The following is a 19,208-nucleotide window of genomic DNA, read 5'->3' on the forward strand; positions in this document are numbered from 1 at the left end:
GCTACCGTTACCCCTTAAATACCCATTTAGCTTAACTAGCGCTTTCGAAATAACTGTAATTACCGTTACCGCTAAAATACCTATACCGTTACCTTTATTTTATAAATGATTCTGAATTATGAAAACACACATTTTTGTTTTCCGTAATTAAGTCTACAGAAATATACAATTTGTTTAAATTTTAACCATTTTTCAGCGTGCCAAAATTAATTTTGGCTGTCTAGTATTGTAATAAAACAAATTCCTTGATTTCAATATTTGAGTTTATTGAAGCCATCTATGTTAGCTTAATTTTAATTGTATTCAACATTATTAATCATTTAAGTCAGACCGAAATTACCGTCATCACTAAAATACCGTAACCGAAAATACCGTCACTGTTAAAATAACGTAACTGAAATAATCGAAATTAATGTTAAGGTCCCTTTTAAATGTTTTTAATCGGTAGCCAGCATTGAAATAAAACCAATGTGCAATTACAAATTCTTTATGTATACCAAACGACCACCACTCGCTAGTGATTTCAACAGTATTTTATGTTTTAAATGGAATGAGTGTATTAATTTCGTTAGTCAAAAGTCTTTTAAGTAAAATGTTATTTGTTAACAAATTGTTCAAAGCATAAAGGCTGGGTTAGCCGACCGTTGATGTAATGTAACCGTAATGTTGACTTAACGTAACACTTTAGTGTGATTATAGAACATTAAAAACGTGTCATATGTTTTTGACATAAACAAACAAATTTAAACAGCTGTTTGAAAGTGTTATCAACACAATTGTTTTAAATACTGTTCAAATCGAAACAATTTTATAATTTTTTCTGCGATTTAAAAAAAAAATGTATTCATCATCATTGTGAAGTGCTTCGAAGTGACTTCATATATGTTTATATTAACCCATTAGGAGACAATTATAAATATTATTTATTACCTTGTCATACAGACTTTATTTATTAAAGGTCCGATAACTTAAAAATTAATTAATATTGTATTGTACTTTATACTAAGGGCCATTATTACAACTTGCCTTTATGTTCGTAATAGTAATAGTTAACTTTAAGGGTACCTTTTTCTATTGCTTAAAGTTTCACCTTCACTATTTCGAACATAAAGGCAAGTTGTAATAATGGCCCTAATTTGTTAATTTAATTTGTCTATACAAAATATTAATTTAATATTTTCAAACTTATTACTTTCGACTATTATTAGTATACATTTTATAAATGCTTGTGTGAACTAATTTGTATAATATGTAAATATTACCATAACAATAAAAAAATTTTGTTTTTAGTAAGAATTGTGCTAAATTTCCCAATTATTGATAAATTCACTGACATTTATTGTTGTGGGATATGCTAGTTCCTTTGTCCCCTTTTACAATGCAGAAATTGAAAGGCAGACATTTTTCTCATTCTCTTTTGAACTAATCTAAACCTGTGTAATACACACTGTACCTCTTCAACTTCTGCATTCAATTTCTGCATTGTAAACGTAGACTATGCGCATTTCACTGGTTGCTTAAGCCAGATCATCAGGAAACCTTTTCCCAAAAGGCTTTAGAAAAACTAAAGATATTATACAAATCAAACTATAGAGTGAATGAGAATTACAGACACTCAAGCTTTATTTGTAAAAATATCAAAGCTTAAACAAAAAATCAACAATAAACAGTGAGTTTATCTTTTCTTACATTTTGTTTTTTATTTATGTATTTATATTATTGAAATATTTAAAACATTTTTTGAACATTGAAAATATTGTTAAGCGTTCTGAGCATAAGTATTTTTTATACAAGACTTTTAAAATCAACAAGTTGACAACACCATTAGTAAATGTCACGTTGAAACGTAAAGAAATTCTGTTTTTAACAGGTTCAGACGTTACAGTTACGTTACATTTTGTCACTATAACTGCTTTAACTACTTTACACACAATAGAAACGATCAGCTGTTCCGTTCCGTTAAGGTTACATTACATTCGGCTAATCCACCCTTAACTGGTTCCATCAGTTGCAGGGTCATACATTCATACTTTTATTTGTTCAGTTCGATGTGTTGTAGTAGAGTTGTTACTCATTTAGCCACTGGAAAAAGTGGTAAAGTCATAGCTAGAGCATGAAGCATAGCATGGCTAGTGAGTGGTCCTGGGTCTTGTTGCTAAGAGTTTATAAAATATAAATTTACAATAAATTCAATAAGGATATTAAACAAACATTCAAAACGAATTTTATTACATGCTAAATGAAAAATATTCTAAATTTCCAAAAAGTTTTCCTTGAAAAAAACATTTCAGATGAAAGATTTCATATATTTCTTAGCAATGTTTTTTACTACCAAAAAGCTTAGTAATATAAAAGATTTAGGTAAGATAAAAACTTAAATTTTATTTATTTATTATTAAAAGAAAATATTCAAAAACCACAAATTCTGTTCATATTTTTAAGACATTTACACCCACTGCACATTCCCCAGTATTTTAATATAAATAACAATTTTACAACGACGGTCTATGTCATATTTCACAAGCGTATCAAATGTTGAACAGTTCCTGACGTAGAGCATACAATTGACCAACTGTTGTTGCATGATTGACTGCTGTTGGCTTAAAAATTAAAAAAAATACATCCTGTAAATTCGCACACTTGTATATTTGATTGAGTATTTAATAGTGTATCACAGTGGGGTAAAGAGTATGTTAACATAGAGTAGTGTCTCTGTGTGTAAGTATGTAAATAAGTGTATGTTGTCATCAATCATCAAAGCATTACAATGAAAAGTGTTAATTGGCAATTATGTATAAATTTATTCAGGCAAAAATATAATCAATCCAATCAACTACACATACAAACACAGGTTCATTTAGCATTTATTCAAACACAACACAACACACTCACAAAAATAAATATTTTAATACAGTTTTTTTTATTTTTTGTAATTTTTATTCAAATTATGAAATTTACATGGTAACACATGTTACTTATAATTGTTTTGCCATTTTTTCGTTTATATTCAGCTTCACTGTTTTTGTAAGCACTGGTTGTAAGTAAATTAATGCTAAAAACCCCCTTCCCCCCTTAGTGACTAAATTGTTTGGTTTTGTTTTAAGCCAATTAAAAATTGTACATGTGTAAATGCTACCAAAAATAAATCTAAAAAAAATATCAAATTTACAACAAATTAATTGAAAATCTATTACAACAATTTATGTTTTATGCTCAAACTAATATTAACAGCATGATGGAAAAAACCACAACAATTTACAAAACATCAAAAAAAAATTTAAATAAAAAATATTAAATAGAAACGAACCACGACAAACTGTGGTCCAGACTTGGAGAATTTTTGTTAATTTTAATTAAATAAATTTTGCAAATTTATGCAAATATATAAAAATACATATTAGAAAACGATAACAAAAAACAAATCCCCTACTCTTGCTGTTTTGTAACCATAACAAAACAAAATCAATTTGGATCCTTTTTTGGCGTTGGTGGGGAGGAGAAAATCTCTGAAACAATATGCGTGTGTTCTTAATATTGAATGTGTAGCATTTTGTTCCCATGTCACACTTTTTAATTTGAAACAAAGATGTAGGAAATTGGAAAATGTTTTTCTCATGTATATTTATCATTTATTTATGCAACAAAGAGGAAAATCATTTCACAAGTAATTCATTTTTGATGGTATTATTTTGATTTCGTTCTACAATACTTTGTTCTACGCTTACATTTTTAAAGACTTTCATCCCCTCCAGAGACAGTCATCATTATAAATATTTATGCAAACACAAATACCCACTCTCAAAACACATACATACGCATACCCACATACATACATATGTATGATGTGTATGTAAAAACTTCAAATATATACAGTACAGTAGAATAACTACAAATTCTCCACAAATTGTTTACGATTCAAGTCAAAATCTTATCTGACTTGACATTATTCCTTAAGTTTATCCTTCGGTATTTTATTGTTTCACTTCTGATACTCGCATGTGCATGCATGTGTTTTACATTGGCTTTATTATTGTATTGTGTGTGACTTATTTGACTGTCTGGTTGGCAATTTCCATAAAAACAATAAGAAAACTCTGCGACGCGTTAAATAACAAAAATATTACGCATCAGAGAGAATGAAAATATTTTGTGTCTTGTTTGTTTTTATGCAAATATTTTTCATATAGAAAAACACATATGTACATATATGTATGAACATATAAACAAATATATGTGACATATACTAAATAGACCATTAACCCATTTTATGCGTATAATATTAAAATCAGGAGAATTAAAAATTTTATATTTATAGCTTGTTTAGAGTTCATAAGGTTCTTTCACATTTCTTAAATATATTGTGTAACTGCAAACAACGTAAAATTATATAATAATAAACTTCAACTATGATATTTTTTAGTTGTAAGCTGTTTTTGTTAATTAAACTTTGATACAAAGGAAAGTTGAATGTCCAGTTTGAAGTAGTCATGCTTATTTCACTAAATCCAAAATATTTTGAATGCCTGATTTTTTGGTTATTTCAAAATTGTTCCACAGAAAACCGATTTGTAAGGACAAAAATTTGTCGATATTGTGCCATCGTTTTTTTGAGCTTTTGGAATGAGGAAAAAAGTTCACTACGACATATCAAAAAAATAATTTTCGAAGCGCCCAAATTAAATTTTTTGTTTACTTTTATTTTTAACTTTAGTAGGTAATAAAAAAGATCGGCTGATTAATTTGTTTTAAATATCACCTTTTCAAGGTGAGATTGTACGCTAAACTATGGCGATAGCGCTTTTTCAAAAAAATGTTTTTCTTGAGGTTTTGTCGAAAAATTTATCTTTTAAGGTTTTTTTAATAGGTATGTTAAAAAATTTTTTTAAATATATTCTATCCAAGGTAAAATTGTACTCTTAAAACGATGGCGAAAAAATTGTGTTAAATTATTTTTTTGATAAAACAAATATTTTTCCGAAATCGACCAATTTATGCGGTATATACGTCATTGAAAAATTATTCGAAATGTCTTCATTTGACATCCATATTGTTTATGTACATGACTTAAGGTAGGGTCACACATGACAAATATTTGACGAAAAAGACGTAACCACTAAATAAAATATATTTGAATTCTTTTATTTATTTCAAAAACTTATTTTACTTAGGATGATTCAAAACAAAAAATTTAGTTTTATTTTATTTGATGCTGTTTGATCTTACAAAACAATTGTAAGAGTAAACACGCCAAACAAATTTGTGCTAAAAAAAAGTGGTTACGCTTTTTTGAGCAAATATTTGACATGTCTGACCCTACCTTTAGTAACCGACATATACATAGATCAAGGTATCTCTGATTTGTTTGCTTATATCTCATCCATTTGTGATATCCCAATTTTAAATAGCAATTAGACGAGGACTGCATCACGTCCTAGTTTCACATAAAATGCAATTGTCAAAAACCTTTCTAATCAAAATTATTACTTTGAATTTTCTCCCGAAACAAAGTTCAGCAGAGATTTACTTAAAATAGCTTATTCATATGTATTGTTCCAGCGACCAGTTCACGAAAATAACAAAGAGTGTTTTAAAATTTTACTTGCCAATTTCAATACATATGCCGCCCTACAAAATCACACACAAAAGCGGTTAAATTACATACAGTCAATCGAGTTTGCGTTTTTTGTTTGCAAATAATATACAATGTATTCAATATGTATCTACATACACACATTCGCACTCAATATGTTTGTTTTTATAAATTGTTAACAAATTTCTTAATGGATTTTTTTAAGTCAATTCACATTGATTGCAATATAAAACAAATTCTAAAAATTACAAATTATTGTCATCTGTGCATAAACGAAAATACCAAAACAACAAAAAACACAGCTCTCTAGAGTGGTTATAAATATTTTAATAAACAGTCACGAAACTTTTAAAATGTTCTTATTTGGTTTTACCGCATGCAATAATTCAAACATATTTTCACACTCCCATGAAATATACCTCCCCTGGTTGTCAGAGATGTATTAAGATTTCTGACAAATTGTCAGAAATGTTGTTACATACATGCATAAGTATTAGATTTCGTTATAAAATCAGCTTTTAGTTGAAATTTATTTACTTTGGCTCTTTTCGAAACATAACATTTTACATATGACTGGCCTTCAATATTTACTCTGTATCTTTTTATGTGGTACAAAATTATACAGCCTAGTGGCAACTAAATATCTAATACACACTTCCACATGTACCAACAACATCCATACATGTAGTGTGTATGGTGTCATTTGGTTTTGCACAAGCACATTTTGTTGCAACAATTTATGGCATGCCACATAAATCGACTTAATGAGCTTTCGAAAATATAGCAACTTTTTCATATTTTCATATCCTCAGCCTGTTTAAAATTACAACAATGATATATGAATGAATGTATTTCAAAGGGTTTTTTTTTCTTTGCGCTAAACTACTCACTAACTTATACGTATCGTAACTGCTGCCTCAACCCCTTTCACGCTTTATATATGTATGTACATAAGCAATGATCATGTGAGTGACTGAATATGTGTTCGTAGATACTTTTGTATAGTTGGGTAACCAAGATGCTTTTATGGTAAACGAAAATTGTTGCGAAAATTTATTATTAACGCTGTTGTATTTTTTTAAACAAAACCAATGATAATAACTGTTATTTATAGTATTTTGGTCTAAAATACATTTTTGTTACAACCAAAATATATGACTATGAACAACTCACCATACCCTCATTTGTATGTGTGTGTTTTAATATTAATCATATTTATGCAAAATGAGACTAGTATCAAATACTTGAGAAAATAAATTGCTATAATATTGGCGAAACTCATAAATAAGTGAGAATGGTTAAAGAAAAAGTATATTTATTCAGTTTTAGTATTCTGTTCATTATCTGATTCTTCTATGTCTACTCGGTATTCTCCAGTAGCAGATGCGCTTCCTGTAGACAGCATTTCCCAATCATCTACTAACGATGATTGTGTAGACACACTTCTGCCAGAACCCAATGGAGAGGTAGCTTTGGATTTCCAGAAAAGCTCAGATTCATGGGAATATGGTGCCTGCAAGCGTTCGGCTAGTATATTTTCTGCTGTAGCTAATAATTTCCCAGCTTGGCATTGTGATGATAAAATAGATGTTTGTGTAACAATTCTTGAAGAGCTGAAGTCATCTTTTGTATTAGAATCTTGCCTTAATCTAGCTGTTGTAGATGTTAGAGAAATACTTGTTTGGACCTCAATATTAGAAGCCGTGTTTTCAACTGATTCCATCAAGACCTTGGTTTCTGACATTTTTGCATCTAAAGTATTATCGGTGTTCTCCTCTTGCAAAATATTTTCATCATTTGTTGCAATTTCCAATGCTACTGCAGAGGTGTCAGGTATGAAGAATGTGTTAGATACTTTAGGTGTTAGTAGTTTCTCATCACTATCCAGTCCAATCAGATATTTCTCTTGGTCCCTTTCATATTGCAGTGATGGAGTGGCAAGATTTGTATAATCAGAGGAAATTGTAGGTGTTAAAAGATTTTCATCATTCTCAGAATCATTTAATATTCTCTCTTCCCCACTATCCAATAAAACTGGCTCATAGGATGTGGATTTTGTTTGTGGCGTTGCTAAATTCTCCGTAGCACTTCGAAAGTTGGGACCAAAATGTCGGTCCAAGTAATCATTCATCCGTTGGAAACGTTGTTGTTGCCGTTCAATGCGAAGTTTTTCAAATGGATCGGAATCAGAGTCTAAAGAGGTTTCGTACTATTTATATAACACCATATAATTTAAGAATGTTCTTCTTACCACTTTCACTTTCACAAGATGATTGTGTTTCTATTTTGTAATCTTCCTCCTCGATATTTACCATTTCTTCTTCTTCTTCCATTCTTTCGGATATTTCTTCTCCCTTTTCTGTTACTGGCTCCAATACAGATCTCGTCCATACATTTTCATTTGGAAATTGGTACTCAAACTCATCTTGGTCAGAGTGTGTATAAGAAGTAATATGTTCTACGTTTTCAATATCTGATACAGATTGCAAACTGTTTTCGACATCTGTTCCTATGCTTGTTGCATCCTCCTCTGAATTGACGAAGAAACGCTGAAAAGCCTGTACTGAAACTCGAGGTTTGCCATTCATTACAGCAGAATTCTAGAAATTGTTTAGCTTTATTTATCTAAAGTAATTTAAATATTTATCTTACCGAAGGAGATGGTATTTTAGATACAGCACGCTTGGGCGCTTCTTCTAAATCATATTTGGCGGTAGAAGGTTCTGGTGGTTGCTCTCGTTGTGCTTCACTTTCATACGGCAATTCATTAGGATAAACCTCATCCCAGTATTGATCTTTTACTAATTCAGGATGCTCGTGATGCATTTCATCGACTATGAGATATGAGACTTGTAAATTACGATCAATCATCCAATTTACCTTTAATAGTGAGAAATGAGATCAAATAAATTACCTAAACTATCAAAAATTACCTCAAAATCATCATCATCTTCCCCAAAAGGATTAATTAAGGTTTCCGCAACCTTTAGCCAACCCATATAGAAGAAAAACTGTAACGTAATGAATACAGGAGAATAGAAATCCAATGCTTCATAGGTATCCTTTTTACTATCTGTCCATTGATGAGCCAGTAAACTGCACACAAAGAATGAGTAAACTGCAATTGTTACTACTTGTGTATAAACCAAAGGAATGCTTATGAAATCATAGTACATCAAGGTGCCACAGCGACCACGGAAACTATTCAGCTCATCAATTATGGTTTTGACTGCAAAATCGTCACGAATTCGCCCCTCTTTACGGGCCCTTGTTATGATACTTGCCGCCCAGACTATGGGCATCCAATGTTTTGGATATTTAGGAAACGAGCTGTCCATTGACTCAATAATTTTCTTTTCATTTTCCAGCAATAGTCCTGCATCGACGAGATGTTTCATTTTTGGAAAACGTTTCTTAACACAAGGCGATATCATGGTGAAAACAATGGTGAGGCACAAACAGACATAACGCATGACCGTGCGGCGCATTACACGACTGCCCTCATCTTGACCGTGCACATGAGCGCTTACAAATACCGCTATGGAGTCCGGCCAAGGTATTGTGATGTACTGTTCCCACCAGCGTGTCATCACCAAATTGACATAAAAACCCAACACAAAAGACAATGGAATAAGGCTTGTGTAACTGGCACAATAGTAGACAATACTTTCAAAGGTTCTGAATTCAAACAAATGTAAAAATCTCTCTTAACTGAATGAGGTCCAATACACGCACTTACCTTTTAGAATCATCTTCTAAAAGATGAATATAAATCAAATTAATGCAATAATATAGTGTTAGAAAAAGTATTAAATCCATCCAAATTAGTTTGTAAATGCTGCCTCTCCATCTGTTTCAGAAATATACTTACATATGTATTTACGTTAGACAAATGTGTTTTTATATCTGACTTCTTACCTGCCCAGCAGTTTTATAAAACAACCAAATTTTTTACAAGTAGCAACTTCTGCTGTATAAGTAACCGTCATTTTTGAATTCTTTATTCCCAAATACGACATTTGTTTATATTTTGACAAAAATTGTAATAAAAATATTGACACAAATTTCAAAAATATTACAACAAATTAGACAAGTTTTAAAAATTGTATGTTGGTCTTTTCGATTAAACGCTCTTCTTAGATTCACTACTATTTGCAATAGATGATTTTGAAGACGAGCTCTGTTTGGACTTTTTATCCTGTGATGCTTTAGAAATTCTAGATGTTGCACTTTTCAGATCACCAACATCATCAATTTTGTCTTGCAGAGCAAATTTGGTATTTTGTCGCGACATGCGTTCTTGTTGTCGTTGTTTCTTTAGTTTTTCAAACTCATCTTCTTCATCATCATCATATTCGCTTGACTTGGGCTGATAGCCATCCTTGGCATAAGTCATGTCACTACTTATATGAATCAAATTTAATGACTTGGTTGCCTTTAGATTTTGACCACTAAATGTGTTGGGCATTTCTTGTGATATTTCGATATGATTTGAAGCCGAGTCTGTGTCATTTAAATTAACGGGCACTATCATGCTCTGCGTTTCCTCTCTTCCATAATGTTTGGTAAAAAATCTGGTAATAGATTGCTGTTCAAAAGTTTTAAATTAAAATTTGTATTAACATGCATGTAAATTGTTAATAATATTTTACCAAAATTGGTACTCTGGAAGTAGTCGTCTTTTTCTCCAGTTCCGCTGTAGAATGTTGTGGTGGTTCTTCTGGAATTATTTTTACTGTGCCATCGGTTTCGTACGGTATGTTAGCTGGAAATACTTCATCCCAGTATTGATCCTTTATTAATTCAGGATGTTCATTATGCATTTCATCCACAATTAGATAGGAAACTTGCAAATTGCGATCAATTAACCAATTTACCTTTAAAGAAAAGCAATAAACTAAATTAATATTCTGTTTTTACACTAGCCAGATGTTTAATATTTAGATACAATTACCCCTTAAAGTAATAAATAAAAAGAGATCTTAAAATTCTGTAAAGTAAAACTGACTAGTGCGGGAACATAGCAGACAATTGAAAAACCTACCTCAAAATCATCATCGTCATCACCAAAGGGGCATATTAATGATTCGGCTACTTTAAGCCATCCCATAAAAAACATATATTCCAATACCGTAAAGAAGGGAAAGAAATAGTCCACAATATTCATAAGACCCTCATCATCGGTCTCACCTGTCCACTGATGACCAAATACCGAAGTCAACAAATACGAATACACCGCTATGGTAACAACCTGAGTATAAACCAAAGGTATGCTAATCGTATCATAAAATAACAATACCATGCACATGCCCCGAAACGAGTTCAAGGAATCGATGAGAGTCTTTAACGAAGAATCATCTCGTATGCGTCCCTCTTTGCGGCCACGTGTTACTATACTAGAGGCCCATACTATAGGCATCCAATGTTTGGGATGCTTGGCAAATTTCTCATTCATATTTTTCAATATGACCTTTTCGTTTTCAACCAACAAACCCACATCCACTAAGTGATCGAGAGTAGGAAAACGTTTCTTGACACGCGGTGAAATCATTGTTAAAACCATAGTCAGACTCAGGCAAACATAACGCATAATGGTGCGACGCATTTTGCGACCATTTTCATCTTGGCCACGTATTAAAGAGGAAACATACACAGCCGTACTATCCGGCCAAGGCAAGGTCATATACTGTTCCCACCACCGCTTAATAACTATCGATACATAAAAGCCCAATACAAACATCAAAGGAATTAAGGCAGAACTGCTATTGCAATATTTCACAAATACTTCAAACATTCTAGAAGAAATTGAACAAATGAGTTTCTAATTTTAACAACTGTAACGAAAAACTTACTGCTTTTGGTCCTCATTCAATAAAAACCGATAAGTAACATTTATAGCATAATAAAAACCAATATAAGCCAAAACATCCACCCAAATAAGTTTGTAAATGCTGGCTCGCCATCTATAAAAGGAATGATTAGAAAATGAAAGCGTTTTCTGGCTTTGGAAACCTTATTTCTTTACCTTAACAAGAGTTTTGGAAAACAACCTAACCAAGTACAATGTGCCACTTCTGCGGTATACGAAACTGTCATTCTTTAAGGATTTTCTTTTAAAGTTTTATTTATACAAAGTTTATTCAACTTATTTCAAAATCGTTGAAGTTTCCATATGTACATATGTATGTATTCTGCTAAAATAAAAATTACAAAATTTTCAATGCTAATTAAAGTTGCTCGTATGCCTGGTTGCAAATAGAAAATTTCCTTTAACATTTGTTATTGCTGTTGTTGTTGTTAGTAATTATTTAAATTACATCATTTGTATTTATACTTAGCTTCCGTATATTAAAAAACCACCAGACATTCATGCAGGAACACATCCAGCACATAGAAAAGGCATGCTGGCTTGGCTGGTTGGTTGGTTGGATGGCAAAACACAGGTGTAACATTATGCGGTTTTTACTTCTTTTAAGATCCTTTAGCTTGTCTTGCTTTTAAACCCTTCCGTAGTCCTAGCAAGATAGAAAAATAGGTGGACAGTTTAATAAGGGAGTTAAATGAGTTTTGCTGTTGAATTTTAAATGTTATACAATTTCAAAAGGAAGCTCATTTATGTGCATATTTATCAATTAATCCACCTGTTTGGAAAATTAAATGTGTTTAATATCAGGTAAATATGGTTACATACAGTATTTTGTTATATGCCGTGTTTTATTTTATACCTTTTTCGTAAAAAGCCACAACAAAAATTAATTTGGTTTTTCTTTTCACATAAATGCATGTTTGTGTCTGTTGAAACTCGTGTACGTGTGCTTTATATTTTTTTACCTGAGTATGTACGTATAGTGGCAGGAAAACGAATACAATTTACTACTTCTACTACAAACCACGTGATTCTGCCACAAGCATGCAAGTGTTGAGACGAACATGTGGTAAGAAATACAAAAATAAAAGACAAAACAATACTTTACATAACTACATATAATATAAAGAAGTGGGATTTGTTTTTCCTGTGGCATAGTATATAGTAAGTAGTTGTTGTATCCATCCTCTTCTCTCTGTACCTACATTTATTTAAATTATTATAATTATTGTTTAAAAAGTATGTACATGAAAAACATTAAATAACTGCAGAAAAGTTATTGTAAGAAAAAGTTAAGTAATTAAAATAAATTCCTTTTAATTGTGTAAATAACTGTTGGGTATGAGTAGAAGTTTATTCATAGGTGAACAAATTGAGATTAGGGAACTTTTCGACCTATAAGACAATTATTTTATGACATATTGAAATAGTTTGAACGAATATTTGGCATCGATTTCGAATAAGTCCAAAAATGTGTTTTTCATATTTGGGTCATGATGTAATAAGTAAGGTGAGAGCGTTTCGACAACAAACACAATACTTCTTGCTGACAAATGCATAGGTTTTGTCAAAATTGAATTTGTCAAATAAAAAATAAACAAATTTTATTTTGGCATTTTTTAGATTTTTTAATGGGATGTTTATTTTTTAAGTTTAATTTTATTGCTACTCACCTGATTATTTTGCATGGTAGAACCAACCAGGTACAATTACTAGGGATAGTTTTCAATATTTACCCCTACAACGTCAAATAACGCATTTACTCTAATCACTTTTTATTTTGTTTTCTCAATGTTTTGCACGTTATATTAAAACTAACACATATTTATTTGGAAAAAATTTAATTTGAATTGAATATTTTAGGAAAAAAAGTAAATACACAAAAATTTGTTTAATTATTTTTTTTTTTGTCTTAGACATTTTGTTTTGTTTTTTTTCTAATTTTCTTTTGTTTGACGTTATAGGGAATGTATAATTGAGAACGTACTTTCTAATAATTGTACCTTGCTTGTTCTGCTATGATTATTTTGTATCTTTTATTTCAAATTTCATTATATGAAATCTTTTTATGTACAATTTCATTCATGTTTTTTGATTTAAAAATTTTTTTCTTTGAAAATTAAATTTATTAATTTTTCAAAATAAATTCAGTTTGACAAAACTCAAGCACTTTCAAAATAGAAAAATAAAAATCAACTGTGTTGTTGATTTCACCTTACTTAGTGCATCCTGATTTGGTCAAAATTTGTTCGAATATCAACACCGAAACTTTTTTTAAAAAAAATATATATTATGGAATTTTGATAATAGCTTAAATTCTAGAAGTCGTGGAGACACTTTTCTGTTCAAGATGAAATTGTGAAAAATGCCACGAGGATATCTCTGGCCCAAAAAGGTCCTGCGTCTTCCTTCTATCGTCTTCCGGAGAACTGCTTGCGGATACGGATGTTGTCCCAGTGCTACCAACAGTGTGCTGACCCTGCAGGGTATATTCACAAGTACACAGGTAGAGGAAAGTTGGTTCCTGTTCTCACATCTTCGGAACAAACTGCTAAGGCTGAAAAATCAATACGAGTAACTCATATTAAGTAGCTCAATAATGGAAGAAGGCGGTAGATTCCCCACCCGGCTCAGATAAGGTCCACATAAGGAAGACAATAAAAGATCCCGGTCTGGGAGGATCAGCATTCAACCTCAAAAAAAGAAAGGAAGTCGACAAGCCTTGGTGGCTTTCAGGCATCTGTCATAGTTCGGAACGAACCGGATTTGCAGAAATCTTGTCAGTCTTATGTAGATCTTCATGAGCATGACACAATAATTGTAGAAGGTAGAATCACTAGCGAGAGTTTTCAATATTTAGCCCTATAACGTCAAACTTTGATTTTTTTCATATTTTTTTATATTTTCTTTTGTTTGACGTTACAAGAATTGTATAATTGAGAATTTATTTTCTACTGCAAGTAAAAAGATCACAATGTATGTCATTTTTATAGTTTTTATCATGATAGAAAAAAACAAGGTAGTTCGACTTCTCTCTCTCAAAAATATTTTTGAAGTTTGTTGGAATTATTTGAAATTTGATTTTTGTAAACAATGAAAAAATCGTTGCCACATATGAAAAAAGGGAAACAACGTTCAAGAAATTTTTATTTTTAGTGTGTAATTTATATTAGTACTTAAAAGATACGTATGCAGTATTATAAATAAGCGTTCGGTTTCTTGACATCCGAGACTTTTTTGTTTTTTTTGCTTTATTGAAGGCTGTATATGGGATGTTTTCCTTTAAAGTAGCATAAATAGTTTCTTGTTTTTTATTATTTAAAAACCAAATTTCTTTAATTTAAATTGTTTTATTTATTTAATTTTATGTTTGCTGTTTTATATTTGACTTTTAAATAAAAATGGGATTTTAAGAATGAATACGGTAGCACCATGATACAATAATTGTAGAAGGTAGAATCACTAGGGAGAGTTTTCAATATTTAGCCCTATAACGTCAAAATTTGATTTTGATTTTTTTCATATTTTTTTATAATTTCTTTTGTTTGACGTTACAAGAATTATATAATTGAGAATTTATTTTCTACTGGGTGTACCTTATGTTGTTGTATCATGCGGTAGCACTATTTTTCATAATTCCAGTAAACGTCAGAACGTTAATATGGCGACAAAAAGAGTAAGTGAAACTACGTTGTATATTTGTATCATGGTTTTTATATTTTGTCACAGGCTCTTTATTTCAAAACAAGATATTGTCGGCACCCTCAGACACCAGGGTTAAATCGTTATTAATTGTTTGTATGCATGATAAACTAAAAGTACAATCAGCTGATTTGTTGTTTGTGTCATGTCCACTCCTTATTTCAAAGTTAAATAGTGTTTAAATAATGCAAACATTTTTACATTTTTGTCGGCCCCAACAGGCACCAAGGGGAGAACGTTATTGATTATTTGTGTTCATCAGAATTTAAATTTTTTAAACTGATTAATTGTTTCTACTGTGTAAATCCTCAAATACATTCATAAACTCGCTGCGCTGACCACAATAACAACTATTAATTTATTTACTCTTTGAGAATGTTATTTTTTTTATTATTTCTTCATCTAACTGTAGTTTCAAACTATCGTTAACATTTCTTTTTAAAATTTATTGAAAAATAGCAAACCCATCCTCACACAAGCAAAGAGATTTTTATTGTGCTGTGGAACTATTAAAAGCCTACTCTAATGTCTTGTGGTTTTAGCATACATAATGTAGATTTATTTGCATTTCCTTTTAAGGATTTATGTAGCCATTTATATGTATGTATGTGTAAATGTATATCTGTGTATTTGTGTAACTTAGTATTTGGTGTACAACATAAATTACTCATGCCCAAAGTTAATTGACAAAAACCGCAATTGATAAATAGGAGTGAGTAATTGAGATTTTGTATTATTTAACAGAATACGTAATTTCTGGGTTGTAAAGGTGTTGTAGTCTAGGCGTATTGAATGGAAATCCTTTTAAACCTTTAAAGACATTGTAAAATAACGAAGAAAATGAAAACAAGTCGTTGCTAAATTAATTATGCCGCCTGCCATCATTAATTTTCATTTGTTTAAAGAAATTAAACAGTAGTGGTCTATTGGGTTTCTTTTCCAACAACTAGTTCCAAGTAATGAAAACCTTTAGGAGTTATTCTTTATTTTTCTCATTTATATTTTGTCCCTTCTATTGTTTGGCAAGTTGGAGAAAATGTCACATTTAGTAGCCATTTGCAAATTGTTCATTAGTTGGTCTTAAGTGACATTTAGAAAAGTTTTATTACATTTTCCGTTATATTTTTTTTTTGCTATTTTTTGTTGTGTTTGTCTTTTCTTTTGCGTTTCTTTAGAATCGCATTGAGGAATTAACTTAACGGTTTCTTATGCAAATTAATATTGACACAATTGTTGAACATGAAAAACAATAAGTTGCTTTTTTAAAAACAAAAATCCTCTACAAAAATGTTCTCGTAGCAAAAACAGAAAACAAAAAATCTAAGAATAGAATAGAATGCAAACAAAATGTGTCAATATTCATTAAGGATTCGTTTCGTTTTTGCACAATAAATTTTCCTAATAATGAATTGAATAATTGAAATGTATTAAGAAAATTGAAATTAATTTCAATTTACATTTCAGCTTGAGCCACAAAACAATATGATAATTTTTATTATTTACATAGAAATTGATAAATTTACGTTATTTAACTTTTAGGATTGAAATGAAACAAAAGCATATAAAATTAAACAAAACAAATCACATGCCATAACACACACGAGTTTGCTTGCCGGCAAAAACTGATTTTACAGTTGAAGTTGTTGAAATTACCTCCCTTTATAAGGCTCTCAAATATTTATGAATCGTAAATGTATTCCCTTTGCTAATAAATATGACACTTAATAACCCTCTACTCTAATTTACATACACCATGCATAAACTAATGGAATTCCATATTAAATATTATAACAACAAGGCTTTTTACACTCACCTACCCACTCTAAATTCAATTGTTTACTCGTGTAAAATGTAAAGAATGTCAGTGTTAAATTACTAATACACACACACAGAGGAAGAGAGAGAGAGGTATGGATATGAAAACTATATAAAAATAAAACATTAGAACCCTTTTATTTGCATTTGTAATTAATGCGTGTAAGACAAGACCATAAAAACACTAAACATTTATAACATCAACAGCAACACTAATATACACTAACACTAACTTTTCACAAACTACCAAAACAACAAATATTTATACTATTATACTAATAACAATATGAATGTAAAACATTAATACATGTTTGCTTAAATATTATACACAAACACACGCTCACATACCACATGCCACACTCATATTTATAATTTCAACAAAAAACCCAAAGGACCACGTAATATGTGCCAAGTACACACTCACTACTTTAGCATCCACTCCATCCAGCATGAGTATTCCATGGATAAATTCGCTTTAAATATGTTGCTTTATTTACAGCCTCATAAAATCTAGTTTTAATATTAAAACAACTACCAAAAACCCACAAAAAACAAACAAACAAACCAAAAAAAAAAGAAACAAGAATATATTTTAAAGTAATCAAAATAATATTCATAAAATTTAGAATAATAAATAACCAACCTGCCTAAAGGTTAGATCCATCCCAACTCTCTCACTCATTTACAAATGTTTACATATGCAAATTAACTACGATGAAACTATGGCAAATCTAGGTAGAATGATGATACGATTTGCAAAAACTTTACATTTTATGTCTTACTTAAGAGTTTTGTGGGTTTCTATATATTTTAAAATGGCAGTAAAGGGAGATGGTATACAAATTTCCCATCCCTGTATTTTTATTTTTTTTAACAAGGTTTTGTACTAATATGTTTCGGTACTTCAGAATTTTCACCAATTGCATAAAAAATTTAAGTTCTTTGTAGAGAACTAGACTAAAAAAAAATCAACCGGAAGTACATAGGGCTCGATTAATTTAGAGAAAAGACCTTTGACCGAAAATAAAAATCGAATAAAATTTTTTAAATTTGATTTTTTTTCATAAAATTCGTAACACGGTCTCCGAAAGTTGCAAAAAATTAGCTAAAATGTGCTCTACAATTGATGTAAATAATTCGGTTAGTTTCGGATTAGCCCGAATAATGATTTTTTACACCAACATTATTAGGCTCGATTCGGTCGGAATCCAAAAATCCTTCGCACCAAACACACAATCATACTAATAATTTTTTTTGCTTAATTGGAAAAATTTTATTTTATTTGCAATTTTTAATTTCTGTATAACTAAAAACACTTAAAACTTGCATGTGTACTTGAAAAATACATAAATGCTATCAATTCTTTAATTACAGATAAATGTCTATGTATGTGCAACATTTAATGTAAGTAAATTTCCAAGTATTTTATAAAATTTGTTTACAATGTTGTTAACAAAATTCAAAATGAAAACAAAGAGCAAAAAAAACATAACGTTTAAAAACAACAGACAACAAATTTTAAGTGAAAATCATTGAAGTTGCACAGCTCTTGATGCATCATTTTATTTTTGCATTGTTTTGGTTTCGGAAAAAATTCACAAATACACATACGCAGAGATGCACACATGCATGCAATCATACAAACAAATTAACTTACATATAAACATCAATATGTAAGTGCATTAGGGTGGCCACATTTGTTTGGAGACAAGAACTTTTCAATGTTCCCAACTAAAACACTCTGAAAAGGGCAGATCTGTGGAGACAGTCCAAGTAGTATTGGACATGCTACGACGTTACTGGGGGTTGAGCTTTATACACGTCATTTCATCTCAAATATACTTGGTAATTGGCTCATGTGTGCTACTTGGGAGGGGTCAGTAGATCATTACACTCCCTAGCGAGGAGTGTTATCTCCGCTTTTATGGAATTTTGTTTTGAATACTCTATTAGTTGATTTGGAAAACAACAGGATTAAATCTGTTTTATATGCGGTATTACTATCAGCATTGAGTACACTATGTTAGTGGAGTGTTTCTTGTGGGCTTAGTGGGAACCCCTTGAAAATGTATATGGTACTTTTCACAGTAAGGCATGAGCTTGATAACATTTTTCTCCCGAAACTGAATGAAATCAGACAGGAAATTACAGATAATTCAAAGTATCTTGTAACTATCGTGACAATCCTGGAATCTCGATATCCAGAATAGGATATAGATATTCATATATATTCAT

The 19,208-nt window shown here is 30.6% G+C and overlaps 2 protein-coding genes across 2 annotated transcripts; both read right to left on the reverse strand.

Moving 5' to 3' along the window:
• Nucleotides 1-6,905: 6,905 nt before the first annotated feature.
• On the reverse strand, nt 6,906-9,579 carry LOC135953831 (uncharacterized). The gene is made up of 6 exons (XM_065503844.1): nt 9,509-9,579; nt 9,330-9,440; nt 8,524-9,268; nt 8,243-8,470; nt 7,831-8,190; nt 6,906-7,781 (listed from the first exon to the last, which is right to left on the reverse strand). The coding sequence occupies exons 1-6, from the start codon at nt 9,577-9,579 to the stop codon at nt 6,906-6,908; spliced, it is 2,391 nt and encodes a 796-aa protein (XP_065359916.1).
• Nucleotides 9,580-9,705: 126 nt separating this feature from the next.
• On the reverse strand, nt 9,706-11,745 carry LOC135954810 (bestrophin-4-like). Its single transcript, XM_065505045.1, has 5 exons — nt 11,616-11,745; nt 11,443-11,553; nt 10,635-11,385; nt 10,243-10,467; nt 9,706-10,178 (listed from the first exon to the last, which is right to left on the reverse strand). The coding sequence occupies exons 1-5, from the start codon at nt 11,684-11,686 to the stop codon at nt 9,714-9,716; spliced, it is 1,623 nt and encodes a 540-aa protein (XP_065361117.1). The 5' UTR covers nt 11,687-11,745; the 3' UTR covers nt 9,706-9,713.
• Nucleotides 11,746-19,208: the final 7,463 nt, after the last annotated feature.

Source organism: Calliphora vicina, chromosome 3, assembly GCF_958450345.1.
Source record: "Calliphora vicina chromosome 3, idCalVici1.1, whole genome shotgun sequence".
NCBI classification, from domain to species: domain Eukaryota; kingdom Metazoa; phylum Arthropoda; class Insecta; order Diptera; family Calliphoridae; genus Calliphora; species Calliphora vicina.

Excerpts from the sequence above, each read along its gene's own strand:
- LOC135954810 (XM_065505045.1), bottom strand. The coding sequence starts at position 11,686 with ATGACAGTTTCGTATACCGCAGAAGTGGCACATTGTACTTGGTTAGGT. Across the intron at positions 11,386-11,442 it reads TTGAATGAGGACCAAAAGCA|AATGTTTGAAGTATTTGTGA; the intron begins GTAAGTTTTTCG and ends AATTTCTTCTAG. Across the intron at positions 10,468-10,634 it reads ATGACGATGATGATTTTGAG|GTAAATTGGTTAATTGATCG; the intron begins GTAGGTTTTTCA and ends TTTTCTTTAAAG.
- LOC135953831 (XM_065503844.1), bottom strand. The coding sequence starts at position 9,579 with ATGACGGTTACTTATACAGCAGAAGTTGCTACTTGTAAAAAATTTGGT. Across the intron at positions 9,269-9,329 it reads TTAGAAGATGATTCTAAAAG|AACCTTTGAAAGTATTGTCT; the intron begins GTAAGTGCGTGT and ends GTTTGAATTCAG. Across the intron at positions 7,782-7,830 it reads GTGAAAGTGGTAAGAAGAAC|TCTGATTCCGATCCATTTGA; the intron begins ATTCTTAAATTA and ends ACCTCTTTAGAC.